Raw genomic sequence first — 14,353 nt, 5'->3', positions numbered from 1 at the left:
GCACCAAAAGTTCCGAATCTATTGTTCCGAATTCGCTTGTTGTTCGATTTGCGAGAGCGAAAGGGGCGTGGCAAAAATTTAACAAACTTGATCTGCGTGCAAAAAATAGTAATGGCAATAGCAATTTTAGATCTAGGTATTCATACAGACGGACAGACACACAGACAGACATGACTATGTTGTATCGGCTGTTCACACTGATCAAGCATATATATACTTTATGGGGTATAAACATTTCCCAAAAGGCATTACTTTCTACCCTATAGGTAGCGTGTTTCAAAATTATTTCGTTCAACAAATTGAAGTTGAACTCTATGTATGCGCTCTTAAGATGGAGTATTCCCTAACCTCTATCTATCTCTGAATTATTATTATTACATCTAACTAAGCCACTTACTTACAATAATGAAAATAAAGACAATTGCATAATAATGCATTATATTATAAAATTAATAGAATTCTTCTGAAGAATAATCTGCAATATTTAATCAAGAATAATTTGTAAATTGTGTCTGTAGTCTAAAACGTTATTTCTACATCAGCGTTTTAAAGTAAACTTACCATTTTTGCTCTAAAAATCAACTATTCCTAATTATTATTATTACATCTCACTAACCCACTCACTTTTAACAATGATAATAACGATGCTTCCATAATTATGCATACCATCAACAATTTATGAAATTCTTGTAATATAATAATAAAAATATGTAATATTTAAACCAGAATACATATATAGGGTAAACAATTATTGCGTTATTGCACTTTACATTTGTCATTTTGAAATGAACTATAAATGAATGAATGAAGCCACTCGCTTTAAGTGGAAATGAACAGTTTTCCATTATGACATTCTATCATTTTTATTTCTTCAAAATATATAGAAAAGTTACCAAGAACTTAACAATTAGCAATAATCTGCTGCTGTCACTCCCTCCCTGTTCTGCCTCAAACAGCTTCCTTTTGATCATTTTAAGTAGATTGGAAAATTGATTTCCTCTTGTGCAACACCTGTCAGCTAGTTAGCTTGCACTTTTGGCCCTTATCAAAAGGCAACCTGAGCCAATCATCAAATTATGGCATTTTCAGCTTTCCAGCAATTATAGCAGCAATTTGTGTGAGACCCACAGCACAATTCGGCAGTCGACTGTCGAGACGGCAACACGACTAATCGACAGATCCATCAGCCCAGGCATCCGACACTTCATCGCCAGCTTTCATTAATAAATTTTCACTTTCAAAGCTGGCCAATGCACACACAGCAAAATGCAAGCCAATGGGCACCATTAAGTCAATGCCCACTGCAATTCTAGAGAAGCTTCGACGCCAGGCCCCCCTAAACCATTCCCTTGTCGCATTGCATAAGATACACACACACAGCTTATCAGGTTTCCATTGAGTCAGAGTCAGAGCTAGAGGCAGACAAAGAGTGAGACCAAGACCCAGACCGAGACAATGATAATGGCTCTGCTGATTTGACTGATTTGGACGATGACGCCCAAGTCCAAAGACATTGTCCAAGTCATTCGACTGAGTTGCTCTTTTGTATCTCAGCGATGTTTAAATTTTATTTGATGGCTTTCTTTATTAACCGATCAGTTTTCTGAAAAGCCTCGATGAGTCTTCAATCTATATGGAAAATAAATAAAAGAAAACATTTTCACCTGTTTGCCTGGCAACAGCACATTAATAACCAACCCAAAAGGCAGATTTAATTACTTACCTCAGGCTTTTGTCAGGTCTTTGAGAAAACTGTCCAACAAATCTTCCCTCAAACCAAAATGTTTTCAAGCAAATGTTTTTGTTTGTTTTGAATATTTTTGTTCTTATCTATTGTTAACCACATTATGTATTTCATTATTGATAATATGTGTATAACAATAAGCAGCAATTTTATTTTTCATGAAGTTTCTAATAATAAAATTCTTCCTTATAGGGTCTAGCTTATGATGATTACATTTTTGCGAAATCATTTCTGCTAACTTATAATAATAAATTTCATATTTCAGAATTAAAGCTCATCCGCGAAGGTTTTTGCTTTATTTATAAAATAAATTACTTAATCTCAAGCAGCCTTGTTTGGACTACATACAAATTGGCCTTTGGGCCTTTTGTGTACACCTTTGCCAGCTTAATGTTTTATTTGTCACATATAAGCCTGGTTTCCATCACATTCTCAACTATATTGACCTCACTGAGACGTGACGAGCTTGCAATTTATTTTTATATCTCAAAAATTAAAATGTCTTTTTGCTAACCGCACCTCCAAGTGCGTCATAAGATGGACTCCATCCGTAGATAAGAAATAAGATGATTAAACGTCAGGTAGTTGTTCACATTTTGTAGTAAGATTTATATACATAGGGGAAGTGTGTATGTTTCAAGTGTGAGACATTTTTGAAGGAGGTTCCGTTGGATTATCTGCGCATAAAATATTAAATTTTATTGCAGTTAAATTTCTTTGCATAGAGTGCGAGATTTTTTATTTCCACTTGATCTTTAAAATCATGCAAGCGAAAAGATACAAAAATATCTGAAGTCATGCATGCAGTAAAATACATTCCTCGATTTTAAGTACTCTTTAAAATTTGCTAGATTTACATATAACACATCTCCTAATAATAACTTATTTTGTTCTTAATATCTTATACATATAAATTACTAAGACCACAATACAGAGTTCTTAGATCAATGCACTACCTACTTAGTTTTCTTTACCACAAATATGTCTTATCAAATGATGACAGGCACATAACTCAAATATGTAAACAGAATGTCATCGGATCTTCAATCCGGGTAAATTCCTAATAGCCAGGTAATATTTGTGCAAGAGATTACCAAAAGAGCGTGCAAACCCACAATCCAAAGCCAAGCAAAACAACAGAAATCAAAACATTTTGAAAGAAAGAAAGAAATACAGAAAAACGAGACTAAAAGCTGTACAAATAGCAACAACAAAATGCTTGAGGGAGAAAGACTTTCACCTTGCGACGAATGATCACCATGCACACAAAATAAAAATAATACAAAAAAAAACTAAAACTCAACCAGAGGCAGCAGAAGCGACGGCCTTCGAGGTGCCATGGACCCGAAACGAATCAGCCTGACTTTGCCTGGCAACAAGTGCCATGAAGAAGCCTCACCAGAGATCGAGCTGGAACTGAGACTGAGACCGAGACTGAGGTTGGAAAATACTACTTGCGTCAATAAACCTTTGACTCAATGACGCTTACACACGGTTGCTTATCACTCGAAGCTCTCAATGGGAATATTTTGTTGTTCGTTTCTGTATTGCGTTGTGGATAAACGTGGTGGAACAACTTTTACTTTTCATTCAAGAATAGGCCTTCCAACACATTTGGGATTAAGTCATCTACCACTTATATGAGTGGGTTCCTACTCCGAAGTACTTAGAATTCTCAACACTTTCTCGTTGTCAGTTGATACTCCCCACGCAATGCTGACAATCATTTCAACTTGTCAAGTGCTTCATATGAAAAGTGAAAAGGAAATTTGTTTATGAGAATTGAATCTGCAGCCAACAGAGGCTGACTTCAAAATCAAATTATCATCCATTAATATTGTAAACATTTAAATTAAATTATCTCCACGCGCTAAAAAAAAAAACAATAATATACGATGTTTTAACAAAATATTTAACAAATTTGCGCAGTCAAATATTACATAATTCCAGCAACTATCTTACAAAAAATAGTTAGTCACACAAATTTTAAATTAACAAATTTGTGCCCTCCGGACTTAACGATTGGTGTCAAATGCTGCGATCATTAATAAAATCGCATCACTGAAAAAGCTAAATATTGATAGTGAATATTGACATTTTGCATTGATGAGCTATCCGAAGTCTGCCAATTATTTCTATAGACATTCATTAGAGCATAGGTGCGACACTTTCTAGACACACACGGCAAGTAGCAGAGTCGTTATTTTACTTAACATTTTTTTGACACTTATGATTTTTGGGAGTGACTAAAAGTATGCAATGTTTTTTATACAATCAGCATTTATCTTAACCCTTCAATGGTGTCCGATTTACAAATGGTGATGACGACCAATAATAAGACTAATACTGCTTCTAATGGATTAGGGTATCCTACAAATTATTTTATAAGTCAAATTCTTAATTGTATAGAAAAATAAAATTGTATTTTTATTTGTTAACTGAAAACAACAAACAAAAATTATTGGATATCCATCAGAAGCACCCAATGCATATACTAAAAAGTAAATTCATATTTGGGATTCTGAATACTTTTAAGTCAAAACTAGATTAACAATGACCTATTTAATTGTTTTTGAAATAATGGAAATCGATACCATTCGTTTAAATGGTCTTGCAATAATCAAGCAAGATATGGACAAGCTATGGTCATTTGTTAATATCGTTCCTTAATTAAAAATTTTTACTCCTGCGGATCTATGAATGCCAATTAATAATACCATTCTACCATGCTAGATATCTGACTTATATAGCGGAATTTATATAAGCGATTGCTTTAACAAAAATAAAATGTGATTTCTTAGCCCTTTCAAACATAATACACCAATACATAGCTTTACAGAGAATCACTTGGACAACACGCTAAAAGATCTTCCTAGGTTAAGCTGACCAATAGCAGCAAATCACACTTACACACAGATTGTATAGTTCTTCGTGGTGAGAGAATCCAAATTAACTCCAAATTTTACTCTATTACGTCCAGAAATGTATTCAATTTATTTAAAAAAAAAATTGCTGGTGCTTCCTAGACCAAACAAGTAAGAAAGCTACAGTCGAGTGTACTCGACTGTGAGATACCCGCTACCCATTTTGAATAAAATAAATATAATTTGCGGTATTTTCTTAAAATATACCGAATATACTGCAAAAATACTAAAAATATACCAAATGGTATATTTGGTATATCGACATAGTACCGCATTCAAAATATACCATAGACGGCACAATATACCAGATTGTCAGCCAAAGCAACTAAGACCCCTAGTAAGTAGGCGTTTTTGCCCATACAAAAATATTTCTTTTATAACTTCGACAATTTTTATCTGATCGCAACCAAATTTTCAGAAATCATAACTACTATAGTAGTTATTATATATACCAAAATTCGGAACTCTAGCTTTAAAATTACGCTTGTTATTCGATTTTTTTGTTTTGCGGGGGCGGAAGTGGGCGTGGCAAAAATTTGAAACAAACTTGATCTGCGTGCAAACATAACAAATGTTGTCGAAAAAAAATTATAGCTCTATCTCTTATAGTCTCTGAGATCTAGGTGTTCATACGGACGGACGGACAGACACACAGACGGACAGACGGACAGACGGACAGACGGACATGGCTATATCGTCTCGGCTGTTGACGCTGATCAAGAATATATATACTTTATAGGGTCGGAGATGCCTCCTTCTACCTGTTACATACATTTCCTGCCGGCACAAAGTTATAATACCCTTCTACCCTATGGGTAGCGGGTATAAAAATGTTATAGTAAAAAAAGGCGCCCAAATTGATAAAACATTTTGTGATTTGAATACATAATTTTTTAATTTATTTTTTTTTTTAATTATTGTAATTGTATTGATTACATGGTTGTTTTGTTTCTGGCGGCTAAACCATTAATATGATTCATTAATCAAAAATTGATATATTTTTAAATTTAAATGTAGATTTTGTTATTGTTAAATTTAATACTAAACTTTAAATTCGAATCAAGTGTGTTTTGTTTTTGTTTTCATTTTTGTATGTATATTTTGTAGTTTGTATATTGAAATGAAAAGGCCTAATACATTAAAGGAAAGAAAATAGTAATTGCAGTAGTAAGAATCAGCAGAGAAAAATACATAATATAAATAATACGTAAAATAGGCGAATTAACTTGTAAATATTCTAATTCTGTGATACATTATATTCGTACATAGTCGTATTTTTATATTCATACGCAAATGTTTGTTGTATTTATAAACGTTTACATTATCAAAGTCATGAGCAAAAGTTGCATTTGTTTACAGTGATATCTAAAATTACATTACAAACTTTGTTCAATGACAGTCTAGGTTCAGATACAGAGACGGAGTGTGTTTTTTGAGGGGATTATAGGGGAAAGAGGGGGCAAAAGGGGCACACTCTGCCAACGCTTAATAATCAACTGTGTGTTCTTGTTGTGTATTTCTTAATTGATTATAATAAAATTGTTTTGTTTATTTCTTGTTTTTTTTTCGACTAATACGATTTACATAGAATTAGTTAAAGTTCCATCTTATATATTGGCCATAATTGTTTGTTTGTTTGTTGTTGTTCTTCTTCTGCTTCTTCGATTTGCACAAAAGTTTGTTATAACTAGGCATAATTACGTAATATAGTAGTTCATTAAATATGTTTACTCATTAGATTATGACATGTTTGATGAGTTGATTTGTTGGATCCTATTTCATAATTCTCCCATTTTGGGGTGATTCTAACAAGGCTCGAATGTTTCAATATCTCCGCAATGGAGTAGATGCAATATATATTTCATATAATTATGTGTAGATTGATAAGTTGGTGGGTCTATGAATATGTTTTTCGTTATGGAGTTACGTGATATATTAGCTGTGTATTTCGATCATATGTTCGCGAGCTGTATTGTAAGTGAAACATTCGAACCTATACCAAAACTTATACTATACATAATATTTATGTTTTTTGTTTGTTTGTTGAATATTACATATATGTGTTTAGCTACATTTTGCATATGTAACTAATAACAGCCTTGATACTGTTGCAAAAGACATGGAAGCTGTATGAAATTGTTACAGATTTGAGTCGATACAATCGTATATCGTAGAATTACCATATTACTATATTAGAGTACTACAAACTATCCAATGTATAACTATGTTACGTGTTGTTGTTGTTGTTTGTTTGTTCCTTTGAGCTGGTTGTGGGTGGTGTACAGTAAAATGTGAAGAAAGAGAGATGAGGCAAGTTTCAAATACAGAGTGGAAATACTTATTCGGGAAAGTACAAAATACAAATATTTAGCTATGGCAGTAGCAAGAAATCAGAGAAAACTGAGAATACTGCAGAGTGTTGCAAGTGTGTGTGTGTGTTTGCGTGTTTGTGTGTGTCTGTTTAACTACATTATATTGTATTATTGGATTGGTTACTTATGCTGTATTCTATATAGAGTTATTTCGTGGCTTCGTTTTGAGGAATACAAAGAGCTTTGCGCTCAGCTTTGCTTCAACAAAACCGGGACACAAATACAAACACACAGACATGTACAAATATAAACCAAACCTACACATACGTAGCCTATATAACAATTATATATCTTTAGATCTATGGCGGGCCAGTCGTCGGAGCCTTCGCCTCGTCCAGCTCCTCCTCCCGCAGGGCAGCGCATTGCTGTGGACGCCACTTCTAGCTCCAGAAGTCCATCATATTCACCAGTTTGCACTTCTTGAGCTCGAGCTTTGTTGGCCGGGCGCGAAGTCAAGCCCGCCCAAAGATGGCCCGATCCGAGACATCGCCAGTCGACTGTGAATGCGACATGGCCACATTTGAGGAGGAGCCACCAGCACCTCCAACCTGTGTCTGTCCATGATGATGATGATGGTGATGTGTTGCAGTCGCAATTGTCGCCGTCGAGGCATTGTGATGTGTCAAATTGTGATGATTGTGGGCCAGCGTCGAGCTGCCGTACTTGCTGCTGCTGCTGGTGGTCGTGTTGCCGCCGCTGCCGCCATTCAGATGCTTCCGGGTCGCCGCCGAGGAGACGTGCTGTGTGCTGCCCCTGCCGACGCCGCCGTAGATGCGATGCAGCGAATACTGCTGCACAGACTCGAGGTCTGAGACGCTCGAGGTGATCTTCGAGCGGACCGCCACCTTCTGCATGCTGTTGTATTTGTCGCTGGCACTGAGCTTAATGTCGGGCAGGTGTCCATTGGACTGGGCATGGCTGTGGCTGTGGCTGTGACTGTGACTCTGCATCTGGCTCTGGTTGTGACTCTGGCTGTGTGGCTGGCGCGAACTGGAGCTCGACTTGGTGGTGATGGCCGCATTGCTGACCGCCGTGGTGCTCGTTATGGATGCCACAACGGGGCCGCCGCCGCTGCCGGGTGAGATCTCTGCAAAGTTGTAGCAGGAAGACTTCTGGGAGACACTGTTGAGACCCGAACTCGACGAGCTCGTCGACATGCGGCAGCTGCGATGGCGACTCGATGCCGATGGCTGCAGGAACTCGTGGTGTGCGGCCTCATCGGGGGTCATACGCTCCGCGGGATCCCATTCGAGACAACGCTGCAGAAAATCGATGAAGTAATGATCCTGGCAATGCACAATCTGTGACAACTTCTTGCTGCCCGGCGTTCGCTTGCGTCCCTTTGTGTTGGTTATGCAACGCGGATAATCACGTGAATCGAAGAACAAGCGGCGACGTCTCGCCACCGAGATGAGCACCTTGGGCGGCAATCCCAGCACCTCCATGATGCAGGCCAACTGCTCCACCTCGTTCTCGCCGGGAAAGAGTGGGAAGCCCGTGTACAACTCGGCCAATATGCAGCCTGCAAGATAATCAAAAATAATAGCGTAATTAATATTGATTTCTATCGAATGTTTATTATTTGTATACTGCAGTAATTCTGGGTGTCAGACAAGCGCATTGACCTTGACTCTCGGTGCTCAGTTCTTAGTTGGCAGCTATTTATTCTCTGCTGGTCACTGAACACGTGCTTGTTGGGTTGACCACAGGCTACAACCCAAAAGAGTCCTAAGGGTATTATTTATTTACTGCTGCTTGTATTACAAATTGTTTAAGTGGCATTTGGGTTCAAAAGTTCACTGCAATATTGATTGGCTACAGCGACTAATACTCGCACTTAGTTGAGGTCAAACTTCAATTATATGAAATACTAAAAGGGTTCTATCTGACATTTGACAGCTCGAAACTCGCCAGCACGTGGCATCTATAAAACTAAAAGCCCATTTAATTATTTAAAGTCAATAAAATTGTTAAACACAAAAGTTTCAATATTCTTCGATTTAGCTATTTTTTAAATAGGTATAATACAAAATGAGATCTACTGAAATTCAGTCGGAAATCGCTTTAAGTATTTTAAACTCTTAAAAAATTAAAATGTTTAGAAATATCTTAAGACTCTTTATTAATAAATCTGAGTTTGGAAAAAAATTAACGTTGATTTTTGTATAAAGTGAAGAGCTCGAGTCACAAATTATACTTTCATTATTACTGAATTTGAGTAAATTGGCTAATACCTTTCTGACTGTTTGCTTAGCAACGAAGCAAAGTCTTCGAATAATTCAAGTTATAAGAAGCCTTGAGATGATACTTGATTAGTTTTCTTTTGCTCTCTAATTAGTTGCTAGACTTGAGTCTATACGCTGTAAGTAAATCCCATTAGTTCCATATCAGTTGACTGCACTCCACAATTTCCTAGACTCATTATCCGTGCATTCACATATTTAGCTGCCAAATGGTAATGTTCAATCGCGCCCTAGTACAACAATTCCTTCGGTATGAAGTCGCCTTCTCTCTAGGTACGTTAGAGCCCAGCCAAGTGTAAAAACACGCACTATGCCAATTAGCAGCAACAGGCGAAAAGAACGTGAGGCAAGGACTCGGCTGTAAGCAGTAACTGGAGCAACGAGATAGCATGTGGAACAGATTTCAAATTTCAGGAGACGGCAGCTTAGTCTCGGGTTAGTCGAGTCGGATACTCAACAAGTGCCGCCCACTTAAAGTTTATGTCTACAATAATAATGGCTCCTCCCAATCTGGACTCGTTCGCCCCTTTTACATCCTTTTAGCGTCCATTTCCGACGACGACCACGTCCGGTCAGCACAAAATATCGTAGAACTCTGGTCTGCTCGACACAAAAGACTCATTAAAAGTGCACACTACGTGAGCGATAGTTACATTCTCCGTGTGTCCGAGTTTATTTTCACTCACTGTCTTGGCTACACTACGATTGAAAGCTCATGCGGGCGGGCGCTTACTTATTCAAGTTACTGTGAACGCTTTCAAAATGGGTTACGTGTTGCATAGTGTGAAGCTCTTAACAAACTAGCTGGGGGCAGGCCGCCTCTTAATGTGCCACATACGAGTACATGAAAGAGGTAGTTCTGAGGGTTTGATAAGCAACACAACACAGAGCGAGGGAAGAGAATTTCAATTATAGAAATGAGCACAATATATGAAAGTGCTCAAGAAATGGGAGCACCTGGAAATTATTTCCACAGCACGATAAGCTAAGTCTTGCACACAATATTTAAAAAGCTTTTTAGTTACAGGCAAATTTATTAATTTTTAACTGTAGTATAAATTTTACTGCTAAATATTCTTGTATTTTTTCTTTAATTTCTCTATTAAAATGGGACGAATAAATTATATTCTTAGTATACCATTTTACGAATTCTTTATTTGTTTTATTTATTGGTTTTATTTTTATTCAATACACTTCAATGCACTTCTTTGAATAATTGTATAATCCTTACATTTATTTTCATCAATTTAAGATCAAATTTTCGTATTGAAGATGTCTATTGATCAACATTTTCTCTTTTTAGCTTCTTCAAAAGCGGGAGAAGTCCCTAAAGAAATTCTGCAACTAGAGGTTTTTAAGTATTTCTATTTGATATCCTCATATCCCTCACCTATTAAACTCAATTAAGAAGCTCTATAAGAAACATATTTTTAATGATTTATATTTCATATCACATAATTTGATGTTCTTATTATTGTGTATATTTGACCTAGACTCAAATCGAGCAACTAGCTCTTTAAACTCGACTTTTAAATTGTTTACATTTAATAACATAATCATTATATCATTAACCTATTAAGAATAAGGTTACAGAGTAAAGAAGCTAACCCACCATTCAGAAAAGAAGGAGAAGAGTGATAATTTTATTATCAATTGCAGTTAAATATAGATACTGCCAAGCTGTCTAACCCAACGCATGAAGCTTGTCCCTTTTCCCTTGGCTAACCCACATAGTATTTAACGGACTTTCTCGATCCCCATTTAATACCCTCTTCATGCTGTCATCCATTCAGCAGAATATTAATGATGATAACAGTAACGAATATTCGCTGGGCTGCCATTACGAGTGATAGCTGTCAATAAGTTAGCAGCATAAAGGCCACCAACCATTTGTGGCACTTAAACCCCACTGAAAAATTGCGTTAGATATTTTAAATGTCGACCGCACAGGAGCGTAGAGCGTAGAGAAAGAAGCGTCTTTATTTCGATGGAACACATTCGCACACAGAAGTGAATGCCACATTCAATGTGGCCATAAAACAGAATATAAAATATTTAAATGTTACACGTAAGCTGACTATATGCAAGGCAATACACCTACACACTTTACTCTCTCTCTCTACCACTCTGTGCGCTGTAGTTATTTATAGGTGTAACGAGAGACTATGTGTATGAGTGTGTGTGTGGGCTATAAATTTGCTTGCCAATGCAGGGCAACCATTTAAAAATTCATTTTCATTGCATCGAGGTCAAAATGGCGCTGGCAAGAGACACACACACACACACACACACATACACAACACGCAGAGAAATTGAAAAATGTTTTTAATTAAAATCAACCAGTTGACTCTGCACTCACCCAAGCTCCACATGTCAATGGCAGTGCCATATTGCAGGCCCAATATCACCTCCGGGGACCGATAGAACCTCGACTGAATGTACGTATAGATTTTTCTATCCACATAACACGAGCTGCCAAAATCGATGACTTTGATGGAGCTGCTGCCGCGCTGTTTAAGCAAAATGTTTTCCTACAAAAAGAGAGAGGATTGATTAATAGATTATTCTATTTAAATATTTATACCACTTACCGGCTTGAGATCACAGTGTATGATATTCTCTTTGTAGAGCAAACGCAGGCATTTAACAATCGAATTGCAGAAGCGTCTAATGAGACTCATGCTGAAACCATTGTAATTGTTCTTCTTTATCAGCTCGTAGAGATTAAGGCTGCAAATAAAAGAAAACGATTCGATTAGAATTACAAAATTTCAAAACATGACTCACAACAACCCCATCAAACTTGTTTCGACTTTACCAAAAAAAAAAAACGAACATATTAGAAGCCACAGTCAAGTATGCTCGACTGTGAAATACCTGCAATTTTAATAAAGGGAAAACAGTTCGGTATTATTCTAAAAACATACCGAATTAATATTTCGAAAAATACTATGACATACCGAGCACTATATTTGGTATATAGTTAAACTTTCACGATTAAAATATACAATATGGTAAAAAAAATATACCAAATTTTTAATGAAAGCAACTAAGTCTCGATAACAGCAGCAGTTTTTTGCATAAATAACTTATACACTTTTAGATTATAGTATCTGCTTAAATTCATAACTATAACTTCAGATGGCTGATCAAGAATATGGATATGTATATACTTTATGGAGTCGGTGATGCATATTTTGTTTACTGGTGGCATAAAGTTATAATACCCTTCTATCCTGCGGGTAGCTGGTATAAAGAGGTAAATATAGTAGTGTAGGAATATAGTCGAATCGAATACAAAAAAGACGCTACGAAACGCCGGCCGCTTTAAGCCCACATCGAAGCAGCGACGATAAAATAGCATGCATTGAATTAATTTGCATTGCATGTCGCACAGAAATTTGGATATATGACGATAACAGCCAACAACAACAGCAGCAGTAGACTGTAATAGCAGGGACAATTGTGCCCCAAAGTAATACAGTGGAAATTTGTTGCTATCGATTATGAAATTTGTAAACGAATCGCGATTAAAATAATCGCATTAAGAAGTACTATTGAGAGGATGACACCGGAGCAGGCTTCACAATGAGTTCAATGCAATAAAATATAAAACGAATTTAACTGCCACATTGTGATTTCATTTGCACAATTCGCTTTGTCATAAATTGTTGAAAATAGTCTACTTAAAATTGTGTTTGTTACACAAAATGGAGTAATTTCACCCACTGTACCACTTTTGACATTCCCCTGTCGTTGGTTTTGTCAACCCGTTTGCTATTTTTGTTTACAATTTTCCGCTGTATTTTTCTGTTTTCGATTCTTGTTTTTATTATACGTTTTGCACTCGCAGTTTGTGCGATTGTTGGCGATTAATTAACTGATAACGAAGGCGGTTGTTTTTTTTCTGGTGTGTTTTTAGCTTTTTACCCAATGTCATTGCAACCACTAAAACCTTATTTACGTTATACGGTATGCGGTTGAATCAGGGGTTAGGTCAACCAAATATCCACCATGTTTTATCAATTGCTTGATGACTGTCAGTTTTCGCTTCTGCATTGCGTTTGATGAGTTTTTGACGGTCGAAAAATCATCAATTTTCTCCTTTATCCCTATGTTTTCCTCCTATCATTATTGACATACTTTTCTGGCTCTCATATATCATGTTTGAACCATTGCCAATTTATTGAACTGCCCGACCACACATCATGTTTGCTTTCATTTCCGTTTCCACTCCTGCAGTTGGCCGAGTGTCATCTTCTTAGTATGCTATCAATATCTTCATCAGCAGCTCGAATTTGCTGAGCTAAGCTGAGCTGCTTTGACATGCACTTAATAGATGCTTTGACCTAGTTGCGAGCCGGAAAATGCCAAAAGTAATAACTGGAACTGGCATAAAGATGAGACTGCCATCAAGTAAAGTTTCAGCAAACTTAATGAGAGAAGCAATCAAATAGTTCAGATACCGAAAATGCGGATGGATATTCGAGATTAAATTTCTTGACTTTCACAGACCAACTCCTTTTAATCGATTGCAGTCTTAGTTTATTTATATGCCATTTTATTCACTTAATTAAAGTAAATTCGATGACATTCTCTTCTTTCTATTGTCAATTATGACAAGTGCTGCATACTTTTAGGCGAGCTCATGTCATGTTCAACATCTTGTTATCAAGTAATCCAATTAAGAATCGTGTCTTACGGTGCTAAGCGACAAAACTCAGCCACCTTGCCACACACACCTCCACTTGGCTATTATAGTCGATTGACAGTTGGCTGCGGAGCTGTTAAGGAGGCCTCAAATCGTGTTAGGCTTATTGGGTTAAGCTGGCGTCGTTGTGAGGCCTTGACTTTAACCGAAATAATGGATGACTGTCAGAACGCTTGAGAAGCGTAGAAGCAAGCCACAAAGGTCACATGGCTTTTGCAAATGGGAAAAGTTTTCTAATGGCAAAATACAGTTTTGCATTTAAAGCGTAGAATACCTTTAAAGCGCTAACAGTTTGTGTGGATTTTGTATTGATTTTTCGGAAGCAGAAGAGAAGCCTTGCATCTATAACAAACCAATAA

At 36.7% G+C, this 14,353-nt stretch overlaps 1 protein-coding gene across 2 annotated transcripts in view; it reads right to left on the bottom strand.

Moving 5' to 3' along the window:
* Nucleotides 1-5,682: 5,682 nt before the first annotated feature.
* LOC132798668 (dual specificity tyrosine-phosphorylation-regulated kinase 2) overlaps nucleotides 5,683-14,353 on the bottom strand; it is a 62,465-nt gene continuing 53,794 nt past the window's right edge. For both annotated transcript variants that reach the window (XM_060810614.1, XM_060810616.1), the window contains 3 exons: nucleotides 11,875-12,013; nucleotides 11,643-11,814; nucleotides 5,683-8,562 (listed from right to left, as the gene is read on the bottom strand). In XM_060810614.1, coding sequence (XP_060666597.1) covers nucleotides 7,493-8,562; nucleotides 11,643-11,814; nucleotides 11,875-12,013 — 1,381 coding nt within the window. In that variant the 3' untranslated portion in view covers nucleotides 5,683-7,492. The remainder of the gene's footprint in view (nucleotides 8,563-11,642; nucleotides 11,815-11,874; nucleotides 12,014-14,353) is intronic.

This window comes from Drosophila nasuta, chromosome 2L (assembly GCF_023558535.2).
Source record: "Drosophila nasuta strain 15112-1781.00 chromosome 2L, ASM2355853v1, whole genome shotgun sequence".
NCBI lineage: Eukaryota > Metazoa > Arthropoda > Insecta > Diptera > Drosophilidae > Drosophila > Drosophila nasuta.
This window is presented reverse-complemented; position numbering and strand designations above follow the sequence as displayed.